Below are 20,740 nucleotides of genomic sequence, written 5' to 3'. Positions count from 1 at the left end.
GCTGGTGTAACTGAGTCATGTTTGTAGGCCTCCGTGCTCGCACACGCTTTTTCAGTTCTGCCTACAAATCTTCTATCGGATTGAGGTCAGGGCTTTGTGATGGCCACTCCAAAAGCTTGACTTTGTTGTCCTTAAGCCATTTTGCCACAACTTTGAAAGTATGCTTGGGGTTATTGTCCATTTGGAAGACCCATTTGCAACCAAGCCTTAACTTCCTGACTGATGTCTTGAGATGTTGCTTCAAAATATCCACATAATTTTCCTTCATCACAATGCCATCTATATTGTGAAGTGCACCAGTCCCTCCTGCAGCAAAGCACCCCCATAACATGATGCTGCCACCCCCGTAATTCACGGTTGGGATGGTGTTCTTCAGCTTGCAAGCCTCCGCCTTTTTCCTCCAAACATAATGATGGACATTATGGCCAAACAGTTCTATTTTTGTTTCATCGGACCAGAGGACATTTCTCCAAAAAGTATGCTCTTTGTCCACATGTGTAGTTGCAAACCGTAGTCTGGCTTTTTTATTGTGGTTTTAGAGCAGTGGTTCTTCCTTGCTGAGCAGTCTTTCAGGTTATGTCGATATAGGAGTCGTTTTACTTTGGATATAGATACTTTTGTACCCGTTTCCTCCAGCATCTTCACAGGGTCCTTTGCTGTTGTTCTGGGATTGATTTGCACTTTTCGCACCAAAGTACGTTAATCTCTAGGAGACAGAACGCATCTCCTTCCTGAGCGGTATGACGCCTATGTGGTCCCATGGTGTTATACTTGCGTACTGTTGTTTGTACAGATGAACGTGGTACTTTCAGGCATTTGGAGATCCCAAGGATGAACCAGACTTGTGGAGTTCTACAATATTTTGGCTGATTTCTTTTGATATTCCCATGATGTCAAGCAAAGAGGCACTGGGTTTGAAGGTAGGCCTTGAAATACATCCACAGATACACCTCCAATTGACTCAAATGATGTCAATTAGCCTATCAGAAGCTTCTAAAGCAATAACATCATTTTCTGGAATTTTCCAAGATGTTTAAAGGCACAGTCAACTTAGTGTATGTTAACTTCTGACGCACTGGAACAGTGAATTATAAGTGAAAACATGTTGGTATTACAGACTTGGACAGGGAGAGGTTGAAAATGTCAGTAAAGACACTTGCCAGTTGGTCAGTGAATGCTCGCAATACACGTCCTGGTAATACGTCTGTCCCTGTGGCCTTGTGAATGTTCACCTGTTTAAAGGTCTTACTCACATCAGCTGCGGAGAGCGTGATCTCACAGTCGTCCGGAACAGCAGGTGCTCTCATGCATGTTTCAGTGTTATTTGCCTCGAATCAAGCTCGTCTGGTAAGCTCGTGTCACTGGGCAGCTCTCTGCTGTGCTTCCCTTTGTAGTCTGTAATGGTTTGCAAGCCCTGCCACATCCGACGAGCGCCGGAGCTGGTGTAGTTCGATTTGATCTTAGTCCTTTATTGGCACTTTGCCTGTTTGATGGTTCGTCGGGGGGCATAGCGGGATGTCTTATAAGCGTCCGGTTTAGAGTCCCGCTCCTTGAAAGCGGCAGCTCTAGCCTTTAGCTCAGTGCGAATGTTGTCTGTATCCATGGCTTCTGGTTGGGGTATGTACGTACGGTCACTGTGGGGATGGCGTCATCGATGCACTTATTGATCGCTGTTCTGAAGTTCTTTTCGGTCATTAGAAGCGGTAGGAGCAACATTATGTGCAGAATAAGTAAAAAATTAAGTTACAAACAAAGCAAAAAACCCCACATTCGGTTAGGAGCACGTAAAATGTCAGCCATCTTCTCCGGCGCCGTGATATTAGCATAGCACTAGGTGTGTTATCTCTGCAGAGGGCTGTGTGCGTGCGCGCACACACACACACACACACACACACACACAGGAACACATGCACACACAAACACCAACACACATACCTCAACAGGATCGGTGTGTCACCCGCGGGACGGTTGAGCTAACATGCACTAATGTGATAAGCATGACGTTGTAAGTAACCAAATAATTTCCCAGGACATAGACATGTCTTATATGTGCAGAAAGTTTACATTCTTGTTAATCTAACTGCACTGTTCAATTTACAGTAGCTATTACAGTGAAATAATAACAAGCTATTGTTTGAGAAGAGTGCACAGTTATGTACTTGAAAATGAATCAATAAACCAATTAGGCACATTTGGGGAGACTTGATACAACATTTTGAACAGTAATGTCACGTTCTGACCTTTATTTTCCTTTGTTTTGTCTTTATTTAGTATGGTCAGGGCGTGAGTTGGGGTGAGCAGTCTATGTTTTGTGTTTCTATGTTTTTCTATTTCTGTGTTCGGCCTTGTATGGTTCTCAATCAGAGGCAGGTGTCGTTAGTTGTCTCTGATTGAGAATCATACTTAGGTAGCCTGGGTTTCACTGTTGGTTTGTGGGTGTTTGTTTCCGTGTCTGTGTTTTTCACCACACGGTACTGTTTCTGTTTTGTTATTTCACGTATTCGTTTATTGTTTTTGTATTTCATAGTGTTCAGTGCTTTTGTTATTAAAATCGTCATGAACACTTACCACACCACATCTTGGTCTGCCGTTACAATCTGCCGTTACAAGTAATGCAATGGTTCATTGGATCAGTCTAAAATGTTGCAGATACACTGCCGCCATCTTTTGGTCAAAATCGACTCGTAAGTCATATAACAGCCATTCTCTTGCATTTCAAAGATGAAAAAAATAAAAAATAAAAATAAACATGCTTTTTTTTCTTTGTATTATCTTATACCAGATTTAATGTATTATATTCTCCTACATTAATTTCACATTTCCACAAACTTCAAACTGTTTCCTTTCAAATGGTATCAAGAATATGCTTATCCTTGCTTCGAGTACCAAGCTACAGGCAGTAAGATTCTGGTAAGTCATTTTAGGCAAAAATGGAAAAAAGGTTACGATCCTTAAGAAGCACAAAAAACACACACGGTATGATAGCCATCTGCCTGCAAGCCCTTAAGGCCTCAGCCTTAAGCTAATCTTTGAGTTGATCTATGACCAGATGAATGGCACAGATGTAACGATCGCTTTACTTGAGGGGGAATGCAGTCTATATCATTACCCATGGGAGTGATTGGACAATGAAACCTTGGCTAGTAGCGTAGCCCAATGTGCTGTCTTTGAATGGAGCAGGGATCATCAACTATATTCAGTTGCGGGACTATTATTTTTTGAGAGGATAGACAGTCAGAGGGGCGGAACATAATTACAGATCATTTGTAAACTGCAAATTGACGGCAAGAAGCCCAAAAATATATAATATTGGACTAAAACATAATAATGTCCAACCTTGCTTACATTTGTATACGAATTCTTCGGGGCATGGATTTTACAATGTGTCGGAAACGTTTGTTGCTCAATTGGTATCAAAGGACCTTAACGAGTGCCAGGAAAGAATTCCCTACACCCGTCCACCACGGCCACCAACCTGTACCAGGCAGGATGGGTCCATGGACTCATGTTGCTTACGCCAAATCCTGACTGTCATCAGCATAACGCAACAGTAACCGGGAATCTTCGGACCAGGCAATGTTTTCCCACTCCTCAATTGTGTTTCCCACTCCCCAGTGTTGGTGATTGTGTGTCCAGTGTTGGTGATTGTGTGTCCAGTGTTGGTGATTGCGTGTCCAGTGTTGGTGATTGCGTGTCCAGTGTTGCTGATTGCGTGTCCAGTGTTGCTGATTGCGTGTCCAGTGTTGCTGATTGCGTGTCCAGTGTTGCTGATTGCGTGTCCAGTGTTGCTGATTGCGTGTCCAGTGTTGCTGATTGCGTGTCCAGTGTTGGTGATTGCGTGTCCAGTGTTGGTGATTGCGTGTCCAGTGTTGGTGATTGCGTGTCCAGTGTTGGTGATTGCGTGTCCAGTGTTGGTGATTGCGTGTCCAGTGTTGGTGATTGCGTGTCCAGTGTTGGTGATTGCGTGTCCAGTGTTGGTGATTGCGTGTCCAGTGTTGGTGATTGCGTGTCCAGTGTTGGTGATTGCGTGTCCAGTGTTGGTGATTGCGTGCCCACTGGAGCCACTTCTTGTTTTTAGCTGATAGGAGTGGAACCCGTTGTGGTCGTTCTACTGCAATAGCCCATCCGTTACAAGGATTGACGAGTTGTGCGTTCTGAGATGCCGTTCTGCTCCATTATTTGTCTTTTCGTGGCCGGCCTGTTAGCTTGCACGATTCTTGCCATTCTACTTCGACCTCTTTCAGCAATGAGCTGTTTTCACCCACAGGACTGCCACCGGCTGGATGTTTTTTTGTTTGTCACACAATTCTCTGCAAACCCTAGCCTAGACACTGTGATGCATGAAAAGCCCAGGAGGGCAGCCATTTCTGAGAAACTGGATCCGGTGTGCTTTGCACTGACGATCATACCACGCTCAAAGTAGCTTAAGTCACTTGTTTTGCCCATTCTAATGTTAAATCGAACAGTAACTGAATGCCTCGATGCCTGTCTGTCTGCTTTATATAGCAAGCCACAGCCACGTTACTCGCTGTCTGAAGGAGAAATCAATCTTCATGAACAGGGTGGATGTACCTAATAAACTGTCTGTTGAGTGTATGTGTCTCTATTATGCGTGGGAATACTTTGGAACAGATTTCCAGCTGATCTGCTGGTGTATTTACAGTCTTTTATGACAAACAAGAAAACTTTGTGGGGCAAATAAAATCAACTGGCTGCCAATTGGGGAACCCTGCCATAGAGAAACAGCTAAGGTGATGACACATAACACAGTCTAGGAAGTTGAGGGTAAAACATTACATTTACATTTAAGTCATTTAGCAGACGCTCTTATCCAGAGCGACTTACAAATTGGTGAATTCACCTTCCTTCTGACATCAGTAAAACAACCTGGTTGTTAGTGATAGGTCCTCTATCTTTACCTTGTGCCTCCCCTCCTCTCCGTCTGTTCCTCTTGTTATGATTCTGTCTCTTCTCCCTCTCTCCCTCCCTCCCTCTAACACCCATGCCAGCGCAGCGAGACACCAACTCCATTGACTCCCATTGGCTGCCAGTGACATCACTGTGGGCAGAGTGTTGAGTCAGATAGAGAAACGAGTGCTGGGCTGACACTTGTCTCCCTCTTGTGGTCCACTGAGTGAAATACAACCCTGTAAAATGCAGCCTTCTGAGTCACTGGGGAACAGATGTGCAGGTCAATTAGTTCATGTTAGTCTGGTGGTGCTTCTACACCTGCATTGCTTGCGGTTTGGGGTTTTAGGCTGGGTTTCTGTACAGCACTTTGAGATATCAGCTGAAGTACGAAGAGCTATATAAATACATTTGATTTGATTTGTGCACAATGACTTTAATGCCAATTAGATTTTAAACAGGATTTGATGGAACTGATAATTCAAACGTATACAGTATATGTCTCGTCTTATGTTTTAAAATACAACTCCTCCTCTGTTCCTCTGGTGATGTAGAGGTTAACCCAGGTCCCCAGTACCACACCTATTCCCCAGGAGCTCTAATTTGTTGACTTCTGTAACCGTTAATGCCTTGGTTTCATGCATGTTAACATCAGAAGCCTCCTCCCTAAGTATGTTTTTATTCACTGCTTTAGCACACTCTACCAACCCTAATGTCCTAGCCGTGTCTGAATCCTGGCTTAGGAAGGCCACCAAAAATGCAGAAATTTCCCTCTCTAACTACAACATTTTCCATCAAGATAGAATCGCCAAAGGGGGTGGAGATGCAATCTACTCCAGAGATAGTCTGCAGAGTTCTGTCATGCTATCCATGTCTGTGCCCAAACAGTTCAAGCTTCTACTTTTAAAAATACACCTTTCCAGAATTAATTTTCTCACTGTTGCCGCTTGTTATAATAACCCCTCAGCCCCCAGCTGTGCCCTTGACACCAAATGTTAATTGATTGCCCCCATTTATCTTCAGAGTTCATAATGTTAGGTGACCTAAACTGGGATATTCTTAACACCCCAGCCACCCTACAATCTCTAAGCTAGATGCCCTCCATCTCACACATATTATCAAGGAACCTACCAGGTACAACCCTAAATCCGTAAACACGGTCACCTCATAGATATCATCCTGACCAACCTGCCTTCTAAATACAACTCTGCTCTCTTCAACCAGGATCTCAGCGATCACTGCCTCATTGCCTGCATCCGTAATGGGTCCGCGGTCAAACGACCACCCCTCATCACTGTCAAACACTCCCAAAAACACTTCAGTGAGCAGGCCTTTCTAATAGACCTGCCCGGGTGATCCTGGAAGGATATCGACCTCATCCCGTCAGCAGAGGATGCCTGGTTATTCTTTAAAAGTGCTTTCCTCACCAACTTAAATAACCATGCCCAATTCAAAAAATATAGAATTAAGAACAGATATAGCCTTTGGTTCACTCCAGACTTGACTGCCCTTGACCAGCACAAATACATCCTGTGGCATACTGCATTAGCATCGAATAGCCCCCGTGATATGCAACTTTCAGGGAAGTTAAGAACCAATATACACAGTCAGTTAGGAAAGCAAAGGCTAGCTTTTTCAAACAGAAATTTGTATCCCGTAGCACAATTTTCCAAAGGTTTTTGGACACTGTAAAGTCCATGGAGAATAAGAGCACCTCCTCCCAGCTGCCCACTGCACTGAGGGCAGGAAACACCGTCACCACTGATAGATGTACAATAATTGAGAATTTCAATAAGCATTTTTCTACGGCTGGCCATGCTCTCCACCTGGCAACCCCTACCCCGATCAACAGCTCTGCACCCCCCACTGCAACTTGCCCAAGCCACCCCCCCCACTTCTCCTTCACTCAAATCCAGATAGCTGATGTTCTGAAAGAGCTGCAAAATATCGACCCCTACAAATCAGCCAGGCTAGACAATTTGGACCCACTCTTTCTAAAATTATCCGGCGCAATTGTTGCAACCCTTATTACTAGCCTGTTCAACTTCTCTTTCGTATCGCCTGAGATCCCTAAAGATTTGAAATCTGCCACGGTCATCCCCCTCTTCAAAGGGGGAGACATTCTAGACCCAAACTGTGACAGACCTATATCTATCCTGCCCTGCCTTTCTAAAGTCTTCGAAAGCCAAGTTAACAAACAGATCACCGACCATTTCGAATCCCACTGTACCTTCTCCGCTATCTGGTTTCCGAGCTGGCCATGGGTGCACCTCATCCACGCTCAAGGTCCGAAACGATATCATAACCACTATCGAAAAAAGACAGTACTGTGCAGCCGTATTCATCGACCTGGCCAAGGCTTTCAACTCTCAGACTCAATAGCCTTGGCTTCTCAAATGACTGCCTCGCCTGGTTCACCAACTACTCTCAGATAGAGTTCAGTGTGTCAAATCGGAGGGCCTGTTGTCCGGACCTCTGGCAGTCTCTATGGGGGTGCCACAGGGTTCAATTCTCAAGACCACTCTCTTCTCTGTATATATCAATGATGTCGCTCTTGCTGCGGGTGATTCTCTGATTCGCCTCTACGCAGACAATACCATTCTGTATACATCTGACCCTTCTTTGGACACTGTGTTAACAAACCTCCAGACGAGCTTCAATGCCATACAACACTCTTCCGTGGCCTCCAACTGCTCTTAAATGCTAGTAAAACTAAATGCATGCACTTCCACCAATCGCTGCCCGCACCCGCTCGCCTAGCATCACTACTCTGGACGGTTCTGACTACTACAAATACCTAGGTCTCTGGTTAGACTGTCCTCTCCTTCCAGACTCACATTAAACATCTCCAATCCAAAATTAAATCTAGAATCGGCTTCCTATTTCGCAACAAAGCCTCCTTCACTCATGCTGCTAAACATACCCTCGTAAAACTGACCATCCTACCGATCCTTGACATTCAGAGATGTTATTTACAAATAGCCTCCAACACTCTACTCAGCAAATTGGATGTAGTCTATCACAGTGCCAACAATTTTGTCACCAAAGCCCCATTTACTACCCACCACTGGGTAGTATATGCTCTCGTTGGCTGGCCCTCGCTTCATATTCGTCGCCAAACCCACTGGCTCTAGGTAATCTATAAGTATTTTCTAGGAAAAGCCCCACCTTATCTCAACACACTGGTCACCATAGCAACACCCACCCATAGCACGGGCGCCAGCCGTCATATTTCACTGGTCACCCCCAAAGACAACTCCTCCTTTGGCTGCCTTTCCTTCCAGTTCTCTGCTGCCGATGACCGGAACGAATTGCAAAACAAAAATCACTGAAGCTAACTTTAAGCATCAGCTGTCAGAGCCGCTTACCGATCACTGCACCTGTACACAGCCCATCTGTAAATAGCCCACCCAACTACCTCATATTGTTATTTATTTTTGCTCTTTTGCACCCCTGTATCTCTACTTGCACATCATCATCTGCACATCTATCACTCCAGTGTTAATGCTAAATTTTAATTATTTTGCCACTGTGGCCTATTTATTTCCTTACCACCCTAATCTTACTACATTTGCACACACTGTATATATATTTTTCTATTGTGTTATTGACTGTATGTTTGTTTATCCCATGTGTAACCCGGTGTTGTTGTTTTTGTCGCACTGCCTTGCTTTATCTTGGCCAGGTCGCAGTTGTAAATGAGAACTTGTTCTCAACTGGCCTATCTGGTTAAATAAAGGTGGAAAATAAATAATTCACTGGGCTTGGTCGTTGCATTACTTTAGCATTACTTTATAATTTCCGGGAGCAAGCCTTTAAAATCACAAATATTTTATAATCGCTAATGTTGTCCTAAAGTTAACACCACGCCATGTGGTAAGAAGAAACCCATTGGTGCATGAAGCCTAGGGTGATCAATTCCATGTGTCCACATTGTTGGTGTGAATTCCACTTTCAATTCAGTCAATACTGGAAATTAATACAAATTAAATTAATGAATTGCCAAAGAGTTCCTATTGTTTCCAACGTACCTTGCGGCTGGTGTAGTGGGCGTGATTGGCCAGCTTGCTGTTGAGTCCCTGTAAGAAGACCTTGTCGGTGACTTTGCCCACGTTCATACAGGCCTCGTCCAGCACAGAGAAGATGCCCTTGTGTTGCAGCTCCACCAGGTCCACAATGATCTGGTTGTTGAAGAAGTCAATCTACGCCCAGGTACAGAGAGAAAACGGGGGATCAGTATATCATTACAACTAAAACCAGTACAGGGAGGAAGACGCTCCTAGTAGTCATATTCAATGGGAAGGAAAATGACTTGAGGCGAAGTGACAATGCTGCCGTAGGCGATACAAGACATGAGTGGTGTGGAACCAAGATGCGGCCTTACATGTTTCCAGGGGATTCCCTCGCGCTGGTACTCTTCCTGTTCCTGCCTCAGCACCAGCTGAATGAAGAGCTGCTGCAGCTTCTCATTACAGTAGTTAATACAGAACTGTTCAAAGCTGGCAGACAGACAAGGAGAGGGTGAGTGAATGACTGTGACCCTGGTTTAAATTGAACTAGACCATACATGTTTTACGCTGTGTTACATACAAATCAACTAGGTGTCATGACAGAGAGATTGACACTAAATCTGTATAAATCCAGTATATTTCATATATATGTATAAGAAAAGAGACCAACTCAAGTAGACGTTCTATGCTGAAGTACATTCTATGTTGACGTATTTCTAGCGGACACGGCTCATAACCTGTTGTTCTGAAAGATCTCAAAGCCGTAGATATCCAGCACGCCGATGACCGTGTTCTTCCCGTGGACTTTGGCATCATAGTTTTTTACTTCGATGACATCATTGATCCTTCCCACGATCCAACAGAACATTCTTTCGTACATAGCCTGTTGGTCACAAGCCCCAACACCAAGGCAGACAACAGTAGACCAAAATCAATTGACAGAAAGCAGAGTGAAATGCATCCATAGTCAGCCTACCTACATTGGTTCCTCTTTTACGCAGAAGCATTCATAAGATGTTACACTGGTTACTTTAAAAAATGAATAGCTCTACCACGTCTAAATCAACATTGGGCCCATTTCACAAACCCTTTTTGAGAGTTGGCATTATCATTGAGAGTTGGCATTTTCGTTGAGAGTTGGCAATAGCTGCTGTTAACGAAGCGGCTAATGTAGTGTAGCGTGCTAGATAGCTACCTTAGCGAAGAGTCAGCATGTTGACAGTTAACTGTGCATCGGTTAATATAGCGTACTAGCATTAGCTACCTTAGCCAAGGCGTCCCGGCCGTAGCTGGCCTCCTGGGCTGTGTGCTGCTTGTCAATGACGTCACGGCCGGTGGCCACAGTGCGGTAGAGCAGGGCCTTCTCAACATTCTCCTCCTTAGTGGCCAGCAGGTCCCCGATCACCGCCACCACCTTGGAGTTCTCAATCAGTGTTGTGTCACCATCCACACCAAACGTCAGGTTGCCCTGGGAGAGGTCACATGGAGGTAAATACAGGAAGAAAACTGTAAACTAAAGAGACTAGAGTAATAGCATTGGAGAGAAGGGGAGGAGAATAGCACAAACAAAGGGCTGGACAGTTTCCATTCAAATGATGACGTCATATTGCTGAGTATACAGTGCCTAGTGAAAGTCTACAAACCCTTTACACAGTCGTCACATTTTGCTGCCTTAAAAATACATCTAAAAAGGATAACATTCATTTATTTTCCTACAGATCTACACAACCTACTCGACATTCACAAAGTAAAAGACATTTAGAACATTTTCCAAATGAATACATAAAAAACACTTGGTGGACGCTCCTTCGGCAGCCATTACAGCTGTGAATGATTTTCAAATAATATTCTACCAACTTTGCTCAACTCTCAGGGCAACATATATTTTTCTTCAAATTTCTCAGTCATGCTCATGAAATTTGGTTGAGAATCACTGATGGACAGCAAAATTCAAACCTCGTCTCTGATTTTCATGCAAATTTAGGTCAGGAATGAGGCTAGACCACACGGGAACACTTAACACCTCTTGGAAAGCCATTCTGGTGTGTCTTTAGATAAAAATGTGTGTAATTGTCTCGCTGCAAAATAAAACTACATCCCAGGGTTAGGTTTTCCTTTAACTAACAAACTCCCCAGTCCCTGCCAATGACAAGCATACCCATAACATGATGCTGCCACCACAATACAGAGGGTTTCACTTCTGCGTTGTGTTGTATTGGATTTGACCCAAATCTGTAGTTTTTAATTTAGGTTGTCTTGCAGTATTATTTAACAACCTGTTTGCAAATAGACCAGTCGGAATGGCCTCTTTCATGACTTAATACATCTGAGACAAGGTTTGAATATTGCTGTCCATCAACGATTCCCAACCAAATGTTCTGAGCTTGAGCAATTTTGACAAAAACAATGCATATACAGCATGTTGTGCAAGGTTGGTAGAATCTTATTCAAAATGATTCACAGCTGTAATGTGTGTAATATATTACCTGCTTCCACCAGGCAGTAACTCTTGGTTGTGGAGACATACGCAATCCTCATTTTGTATTTCTTCAAAATGTGTAATATATTTTTAGAATGTGGAGTAGGTTGTATAGATCGATAGGAAAACAATCTAATGTAGTCAGTCCCTTTTTAGATGACATTTTAAAGCAGCAAAATGTGAAGACTGTACAAGGGGTGTGTAGGTTTTCACAAGGGACTGCACATTTAACCCTGTTCCACTGGAACCTATGCTAACACTGCTGGCAGGCCAATAGGGTTAGGAGTTAGTATGGGGTATTACCAGGTGCAGGATAGTGGCCAGGACCTTGTAAACCGTCTGGAGCTCATCTGCTGTGAAGCCGATCACCTTCATGGCGTCTGCCACTGCTTTGAAATCGCCACCATCGTCGATGGACGACTGACAGGGAGAGAGAAAGGAGGGAGATGGAGGAGTAGAACAATTGGAAAGTATTTGTCCCCTCATTTCACACAAATCACGTTATATTTGGTCAGTTTTGAAGGAAAACGTCCAGCTCGTGTCGTGAATTTAGTCAAGATATTTACTATCTACTTTGGGTCAGTCTGTAACACTGGCCAAGTACACCACTTCCTCACTTTGGCAAGGACGAGTTAATTCCTAACATGTTTCCCCTCCCAGCAGCCAAAGTCATACAGTAGGAATCACTAGATGACCACAAATGTCTTCAAGACAGAACACTGAGTGTCAGTCGGGGACTATTCCTCTAAAAATGGGACCATGTACAAACCACTTCAGCAGTGTGGGCCCTAGCTCTGTTCTGTTCCATGACGTCACGTTGTTTGTTGCTATAAAATATTGTTTTGTTCCTACTCGTTTAGCTTAAAGTGCAGAGACAGCAGAACGGATATGCCTGTTTTAATTAAACAATGTTTTAATAGCTGGGCTTGTGTATCTTTATTCCTGGGAAAATAAACAGTGTGACCAAATAAACACAGCATGATAGTGACATTCTCTGTCTAGAACTTGTTTTTGTGACCGTTTATACAAAATTAGGGTTCAAACTAGATATAGTTCTGTAGTAACCTACAGTACCTTGATGTGGCCTCCCACTTTGATGTAGTTGAAGGCTGTGGGGTCCTTCGAGACGTGGAGGGACCGCAAGAGAGACTCAGGACCTCCTTTAACCATCTGAAGAGAACGGATAGAGAATGAGAGAGATAGAGACTGAGTCAGTACTGACACATGCCAATGACTGTTCAGTATTTACATTCTAAACCACTTACATTTAGCGACTTACAGGAGTAATTAGGGTTAATTGCCTTGCTCAAGGGCACAGACATATTTTTCACCTAGTCGGCTCAGGGATTCGAACCAGCGACCTTTCGGTTACTGGCTCAATGCTTTTAACAGCTAAGCTACCTGCCGCCCCCTATTTAATTTGAATGTTGCCGTTAGTCATATGTAACTCCCCAGTAAAATGGAGCAAATGAAAATACTAATCTAGATAGCGAGACCGGACCAATGGAGGGTGAAGTCCCTTGAGAATCGGGAGTTTATGGAGTGAGAAAGATGGAAGTTTATTAGTGGAGATAATGGGGTGAGAAGATGGATATATATTTTCAACTGACAGCACAGGGCTGTAACAGCTATGACATCACCATGCCTTTATGATTAACACAGTCACAGACCCACGGCCCATCTGGTCTGGATACCAGCTTATGGTGGCATCAGTCTGGCGTGTAACACACACGTAAACGCTCACACACACACCTGGTAGAAAGAGTGGAAGCTTCTCTCCCCCTCCTGCTGGAAGATGACTCTGGACTGTAAGAGAAACAGATTTAGTTTAGTTGATTCAGCGAGAAATATATTTGATCTTTATTTATACAGGTGATCTCATCGGGAATAAAACATGTATTTTCTAGTGCCCCCTACCTTCTCCAGCAGGTAGTTGTTGATGTGGCCCCCGATGGGATCTCCCTTGAAGTCGAAGTTGATGTCCATGTACTTGCCGAAGCGGCTGGAGTTGTCGTTGCGGTTGGTCTTGGCGTTGCCGAAGGCCTCGAGTACACAGTTGGATTTCAGCAGCATGTTTTTCACCCTGGAGAGAGAGGCGACACATGTTCTCAGTGATACTAACGGCTCTCCGGGCTCCTATCAACTGATACTAACCCACAGAGATAAACAATAAGGTGGCCTATGGAGGACGACGGGGATGAATATAGTAGTGTGAGGTAGATACACGAGAGTTAAGACTTAAAGGGATAGTACGACATTCTGGCATTGCTCTACTTACTCCGAGTCAGATAAACTCATGGATATCATTTCTCCGCATGCAGTATGAATGAAATTAAAGGCAGCTTCGCGAGACATTGCTAACATGCGTTAGCACAACGACTGGAAGTCTACAGGTACGCTGGCCAGAATCTTACACTATCCCTGTAAGTTCTCCATTTTACACCGATTAGGTAGTACAGTCATTACTCGGTCAGATCCTACAGTTGCCTGTCCCTTACGGGGCCCATCTGTGTTAGGACAAGTTTATAGATGGTTGGAGTGTCTTATATCAACATGTTCATGTGCAGCATATGACAACTCCATTTAGCACAGAGACTACGTTGGCCCTGGATATTTATGCTGTGTATTTATGCTGTGTAGTGCTGGGTCAGACCACAGGCTCCTCACAACATACTCTGTGCTGGGGTGCATGCCTCCTCCCATGGCCCATACAAACACGAGCACCGCAGCGCACATATACCACCCGCTCTGGCTATCCCATTAGTCGGAGCTCCATACAGCCTGTAGCATTTCCTTACAGGCAGGGCAGAACTGGGAGAGTTGTGGGCTTATAAACGTGACTTGTACTCTCTGTCTTAAAATAACACAAAACAACAGTTTTACTCCTTTAAAACGGCTACAGGGAAGATGTAGTGGGTCAAGGGCAATATATTCAGCACTAAAAGGCCATAAACAGCCCTATTTCTGGGATTTTATTACGAGTGGTGTGTGCCAATCAGGTGTGTGTCATAAGAAGTGTTATAAAGCATTTATACAGCTGAGCTTTGATCCTTGGGTCAATGTAGAAATAATAACAGGGGTAATAACTAGTAATGACCTGATAGGCAGGGGTGTAGTGCTGCATGGAGTGATACTCTCTCACTTTTGGTAAAACTAATTCTGTAAAATTAATTCAGATACATTTTAAATAAATTATATTTAATTACCACTGAAATTCAATGAAAAACGATAGAAAGACAAACCAAATCAATATGTATAGCAGCCTAGAGGTAAATGGTGGTTTCTTCCCTGTCTTTTCTGGTGTTGTCGAGGACGATGAAGAACTGTAGGCTTCGCAATAATGCATTTAGGTTATAGTTTTTAACAACGGGTCAAACAAGCTGTAGCTAGCTACAAACTAAATTGAAAAAACACGCTGCCGTGAAGCTACATTTTCAGATATTATATGTTTCTTAAAAATAAAAAAAATTCTCCCCAATTTCATGAGATCCAATTGGTAGTTACAGTCTTGTCCCATCACTGCAACTCCTGTACGGACTCGGGACAGGTGAAGGTCGAGAGCCATGCGTCCCCTGCCAAGCCTCACTGTTTCTTGACACACTGCTCGCTTAAACCCGGAAGCCAGCTGCACCATTGTGTCGGAGGAAACACTGTACAGCTGGCAACCGAAGTCAGAGTGCATATGCCTGGCCACCACAAGGAGTCGCTAGAGAGCGATGGGACAAAGACATCCCGGCTGGCCAAACACTCCCTTAACCCGGACATAGCTGGGCCAATTGTGCGCCGCCTCATGGGTCTCCCGGTCGCAACACAGCCCGGGATCGAACCAGGATCTGTAGTGACCACTGCGCCACTCAGGAGGCACATTTAGTTTATAGTTTAGGATGAGTTAATAAACTACACTAAAATATTGATTTTATGGCTATTTTAAAATGAATTTCCTGCAATTCTAGGTAGTAATGATTTATGTACACTACTTGGTCAATTGATTTGATAGCCTGTTTAATCTATGCAAATCAATTATATGAAATGATAGTTGACCTCTGTTTTCTTTTATTCTGTAATAGGGTATATTAGGGTAGGCCGTCATTGTAAATAAGAATTTGTTCTTAACTGACTTGCCCAATTAAATAAAATGTTACATTTAGAAGAAAAAATATATAAAAAACAAAAACAAAAAATATTGTAACCATGTGTTCAAGCTAATCAAATCAAAGTTGATTTATGATACAGTGTAGTGTAGGCTACAAAATACAATCAAATGCCTACTCGCAACTAAAGCTCTCCTCGCAAACAGTGCAATGATATCAAGCTAAATGTATTTGTATTTACATTAGGCTGTAGTGTATAAATAGCTATACCACGTAGTCGTAAGTCTATTAGCCAATACTGCAAATTATTCCTGAACTGAGTTGGTTCAACTTCTTTATCACTGAGCGATCCTGACGCTGTCCTTTCATCACCACGAAGGGCGCTCCAATCGTTTAACCTCTTACACCTATGGTGGCGCTATTTCATTTTTGGAAGAAAAACGTTCCCGTTTTAAACAAGATATTTTGTCACAAAAAGATGCTCGACTATGCATATAATTGCTACTGTTCGAAAGAAAACACTCTGACGTGTCCAGAAATACAAATATCTTCTCTGTGCGTGCCCTAGAACGTGAGCTTCAGGCAAAACCAAGATGACTTGGCATCCAGGAAATGACAAGGATTTTTTGAGGCTCTGTCTTTCATGATCTCCTTATATGGCTGTGAACGCAAGAGGAATGAGTCTGCCCTTTCTGTCGTTTCCCCAAGGTGTCTGCAGCATTGTGACGTATTTGTAGGCAGATCATTGGAAGATTGACCATAAGAGACCACATTTACCACGTGTCCGCCCGGTGTCCTGCGCCGAAATTGGTGCGCAAAAGTCACCTGCCAGTATTTTTCCATGGGGCACAGAGAGAGAAGCAAGCTTCCACGAACTGCATGTCAATGAAGAGATATGTGAAAAAACACCTTGAGGATTGATTCCAAACAACGTTTGCCATGTTTCGGTCGATATTATGTAGTTAATCCGGGAAAAGTTTCACGTTGTAGGTGACTGCATTTTCGGTTCGTTTCGGTAGCCAGGCGCAATGTAGAAAACGGAACGGTAAAACTAAACGAAATACAGCTATGCAGCTGTCTTTCCAGCTTCAGTTTGAAGTGATTGTGTTAGCTGTGTTGTTGGCTAACTCATCTGAACAACAGTGTCCTGACAAGAGAGCACATTTTCTAAGCCAGGCGAAATCATGCATCATTAGCTCACTGTTATGGATGTATCCAAATAAATGTCACAAGAAAACAGGTTGAACAAACGCAAATGTAGCTAATTTGCTGTTATTCTGGCTGCACTATTTGACTTGACTAAGTTAGCCGTAATTGGCCAGCTAGCAAGCAAGGGTTAAGAATGCCAGCCTGTATGGCAATGGAACATTTAGAATGAACGAATGGGTTGCATCCATAGATATAGAACAAAAAAAAGACAAAAGACCAGCTGGCTTGGGTAGCAACCTTAGATTTGTGTCGGGACTATATTTCGTGGAAGGGTGAAATAGTATGAATAAATTAATATAATGTTTTTTTATGAAAATGTGTCAAACATTATTTGAATATTTTTCTAACCTGTATAAAATGATAAAGCCCTGAAAGCTGGTGTTTGGAGGATATATTGGCACGGTTTGCAGGCCCTCGATTTTGGTTAAAAGCCTGGGTGAAAGACTCGCTGGCACGAAAATAGGCATGAATGATCAGTTCCCGAAAGAAATTGGAGAATGGCGCAAAGTTCTGTACCCAATCTTCAAGGTGAATAGATTAAAAGGGAAAAGTGTAGCTCCCGTGTTCGATAAACTGCATATTGATAACCAAATGTACCGAGACACAAAGACTTATCCATGGCTATTCTAAATATTACAAAGTTCCCATAGAGGAGTCGAATAATGGAAAGAAAGACCCAATACTAGCCATGGTAGGGATTGTAATAAAATATATACAGTTGAAGTCGGAAGTTTACATACACCTTAGCCAAATACTTTTAAACTCAGTTTTTCACAATTCCTCACATTTAATCCTTGTAACAATTCCCTGTCTTAGGTCAGTTAGGATCACCACTTAATTTTAAGAATGTGAAATGTCAGAATAATAGTAGAGAGAATTATTTCTTTCAGCTTTTTTTTTCTTTCATCACATTCCCAGTGGGTCAGAAGTTTAAATACACTCAATTAGTATTGGGTAGCATTGCCTTTCAATTGATTAACTTGGGTCAAATGTTTCAGGTAGCCTTCCACAAGCTTCCCACAAACCTTTGGGTGAATCTTGGCCCATTCCTCCTGACAGAGCTGGTGTAACTGAGTCAGGTTTGTAGGCCTCCTTGCTCGCACATGCTTTTTCAGTTCTGCTCACACATTTTCTATAGGATTGAGGTCAGGGCTTTGTGATGGCTACTCCAATACCTTGACTTTGTTGTCCTTAAGCTATTTTGCCACAACTTTGGAAGTATGCTTGGGGTCATTGTCCATTTGGAAGACCCATTTGCGACCAAGCTTTAACTTCCTGACTGATGTCTTGAGATGTTGCTTCAATATATCTACATAATTTTCCATCCTCATGATGCCATCTATTTTGTAAAGTCCACCAGTCCCTCCTGCAGCAAAGCACCCCCATAACATGATGCTGCCACCCCTGCGCTTCATGGTTGGGATGGTGTTCTTCAGCTTCCCCATTTTTCCTCCAAACGATGGTCATTATGGCCAAACAGTTCCATTTTGTTTCATCAGACCAGAGAACATTTCCCCAAAAAGTTCAATCTTTGTCTCCGTGTGCAGTTGCAAACCATAGTCTGAATTTTTTATGGCAGTTTTGGAGCAGTGGCTTTTTCCTTGCTGAACAGCCTTTCAGGTTATGTCGATATAGGAATCGTTTTACTGTGGATATAGATACTTTTGTACATGTTTCCTCCAGAATCTTCACAAGGTCCTTTGCTGTTGTTCTGGGATTGATTTACACTTTTCGCACCAAAGTACATTAATCTCTAGGAGACAGAATGCATCTCCTTCCTGAGCGGTGTGATGGCTGCGTGGTCCCATGGTGTTTACACTTGCGTACTATTGTTTGTACAGATGAACGTGGTACTTTCAAGTGTTTGCAAATTGCTCCCAAGTGTGAACCAGACTTGTGGAGGTCTACAATATTTTTTCTGAGGTCTTGGCTGATTTATTTTGAAATTTTGAAGGTAGGCCTTGAAATACATCCACAAATAACACCTCCAATAGGCTCAAATGACGTCAATCAGAAGCTTCTAAAGCCATGGCATCATTTTATGGAATTTTCCAAGCTGTTTAAAGGCACAGTTAACTTAGTGTATGTAAACTTCTGACCCACTGGAATTGTGATACAGTGAATTCTAAGTGAAATTATCTGTCTGTAAATAATTGTTGGAAAAAGTTATTGCGTAATGCACAAAGTAGATGTCCTAACCGACTTGCCAAAACTATAGTTTGTTAACAAGGAATTTGTGGAGTGGTTGAAAAACAAGTTGTAATGACTTAACGGTATTTAACAAAGTATTGAGATAAACTTTTGTTATTGACCAAATACTTATTTTCCACCATCATTTGCAAATAAATTCATTAAAAAATCCTACAATGTGTTTTTCTGGATTTTTTTTCTCATTTTGTCTGTCATAGTTGAAGTGTACCTATGATGAAAATTACAGGCCTCTCTCATCTTTTTAAGTGGGAGAACTTGCACAATTGGTGGCTGACTAAATACTTTTTTGCCCCACTGTACATTTTAAAATAAATTATAAATCTAGTTTATTTATTTATTGTCCAATCATAATTGGACGTTCCCCAATCCTATACCCTAGACACCCACCAGAGCGACCCATAAACTAAAGAGAACTACTAAAGCAGAACTTTCCCCTCAAGATTCTGAGCCTGCCTGGCAGGGTTGGTCCTACAAAGCCAAAGCCCCCTGAAGGGTTAGCATAACATACAAGACAATTCCAAAGCTGCAATTGAGAGCCTTGACGACCTTGTACCCAGCCGGTGGGGATTCCGGTGGGGTGCCCCCACCCAGGTCGCGGCAGTGCTGGAAACACTAGATGCAGTAACCCATTGGGAGGGGGTCACCCTCGGACAATCAGAGAGGGGGCATATTATTGTGGCCCCAAAGTCTGACGGAACAGAGATGCTTCGGGAAATGGTCACAACGGGGGACCAGCGTGTGTGTGTTTCAAGGGAAGGGGGTGTATCTGAACTCCACCAACCAGGACTTGAAAATGGTTAATCAAATCTCCCCATTTTTGCCAGCATTAGCTCAATTTTGCATGCGTTCTCAAACAGCTGCAACTGTATATGAATTTGTAAATCAAGTCCTTTCTTGAATTGGGCTAAGGGATGGAAAGACTTGAGCATCTGAGCTTATGGTTGTTTGTGGTAGAAAGGACCTTGTGAAGATTCTGGAGGAAAGAGGTACAAAAGTATCAGTATCCACAGTAAAACGAGTCCTATATCGACATAACCTGAAAGGGTGTATGAGTGTGTGTATGTGTGTATGTATCCCACATCTGTTGCTAGAGGGTAATGATGTTAGGATGAATAACAACAATTGTGTCTGGTAATCTACCATTTATATAGGAGTGGTTAAAACATGCTAATAACGGTACTCTGAGAATATAAAAAAAGACTTGGTATACAGTACCAGTCAAAGGTTTGGACACACCTACTCATTCCTGGGTTTTTCTTTATTTATACTATTTTATTCATTGTAGAATAATAGTGAAGACATCAAAACTATGAAATAACACATATGGAATCATGTAGTAACCAAAAAAGTGTTAAACAAATCAAAATATATTTTACATTTGAGACTTTTCAAAGTAGCCACCCTTTACTTTTATGACAGCATTGCACACTCTTGGCATTCTCTCAACCAGCTTCATGAGGTAGTCACCTGGAATGCATTTCAATTAACAGGTATGCTTGTTAATAGTTAATGTGTGGAATTTCTTTCCTTCTTAATGTATTTGAGCCAATCAGTTGTGTTGTGACAAGGTAGGGGTGGTATACAGAAGGTAGCCCTATTTGGTAAAAGGCCAAGTCCATATTATGGCAAGAACAGCTCAAATACGCAAAGAAAAATTACAGTCCATCATTACTTTAAGACATGAAGGTAAGTCAATACAGAACATTTCAAGAATTTTGAAAGTTTCTTTAAGTACAGTTTAAAAACCATCAAGCACTGTGATGAAACTGGCTCTCATGAGGACCGCCACAGGAAACGAACACCCAAAGATCTCTGCTGCAGAGGATAAGTTC

At 42.7% G+C, this 20,740-nt stretch overlaps 1 protein-coding gene across 1 annotated transcript in view; it reads right to left on the bottom strand.

Moving 5' to 3' along the window:
• The window catches only part of LOC135505029 (unconventional myosin-Id-like), a 129,621-nt gene that overhangs the window by 78,199 nt on the left and 30,682 nt on the right, over positions 1 to 20,740 (bottom strand). The window contains exons 4-11 of the mRNA XM_064924044.1: positions 13,315 to 13,480; positions 13,150 to 13,203; positions 12,472 to 12,567; positions 11,701 to 11,817; positions 10,183 to 10,386; positions 9,656 to 9,801; positions 9,293 to 9,407; positions 8,940 to 9,110 (exon numbers count right to left, since the gene is read on the bottom strand). Of these exons, the coding sequence (XP_064780116.1) occupies positions 8,940 to 9,110; positions 9,293 to 9,407; positions 9,656 to 9,801; positions 10,183 to 10,386; positions 11,701 to 11,817; positions 12,472 to 12,567; positions 13,150 to 13,203; positions 13,315 to 13,480 (1,069 nt within the window). The remainder of the gene's footprint in view (positions 1 to 8,939; positions 9,111 to 9,292; positions 9,408 to 9,655; positions 9,802 to 10,182; positions 10,387 to 11,700; positions 11,818 to 12,471; positions 12,568 to 13,149; positions 13,204 to 13,314; positions 13,481 to 20,740) is intronic.

The sequence above is a fragment of the Oncorhynchus masou genome, chromosome 18 (genome assembly GCF_036934945.1).
Source record: "Oncorhynchus masou masou isolate Uvic2021 chromosome 18, UVic_Omas_1.1, whole genome shotgun sequence".
NCBI lineage: Eukaryota > Metazoa > Chordata > Actinopteri > Salmoniformes > Salmonidae > Oncorhynchus > Oncorhynchus masou.
The sequence above is the reverse complement of the archived record's forward strand: the minus strand, read 5'-3'. Positions and strand labels throughout refer to the sequence as shown.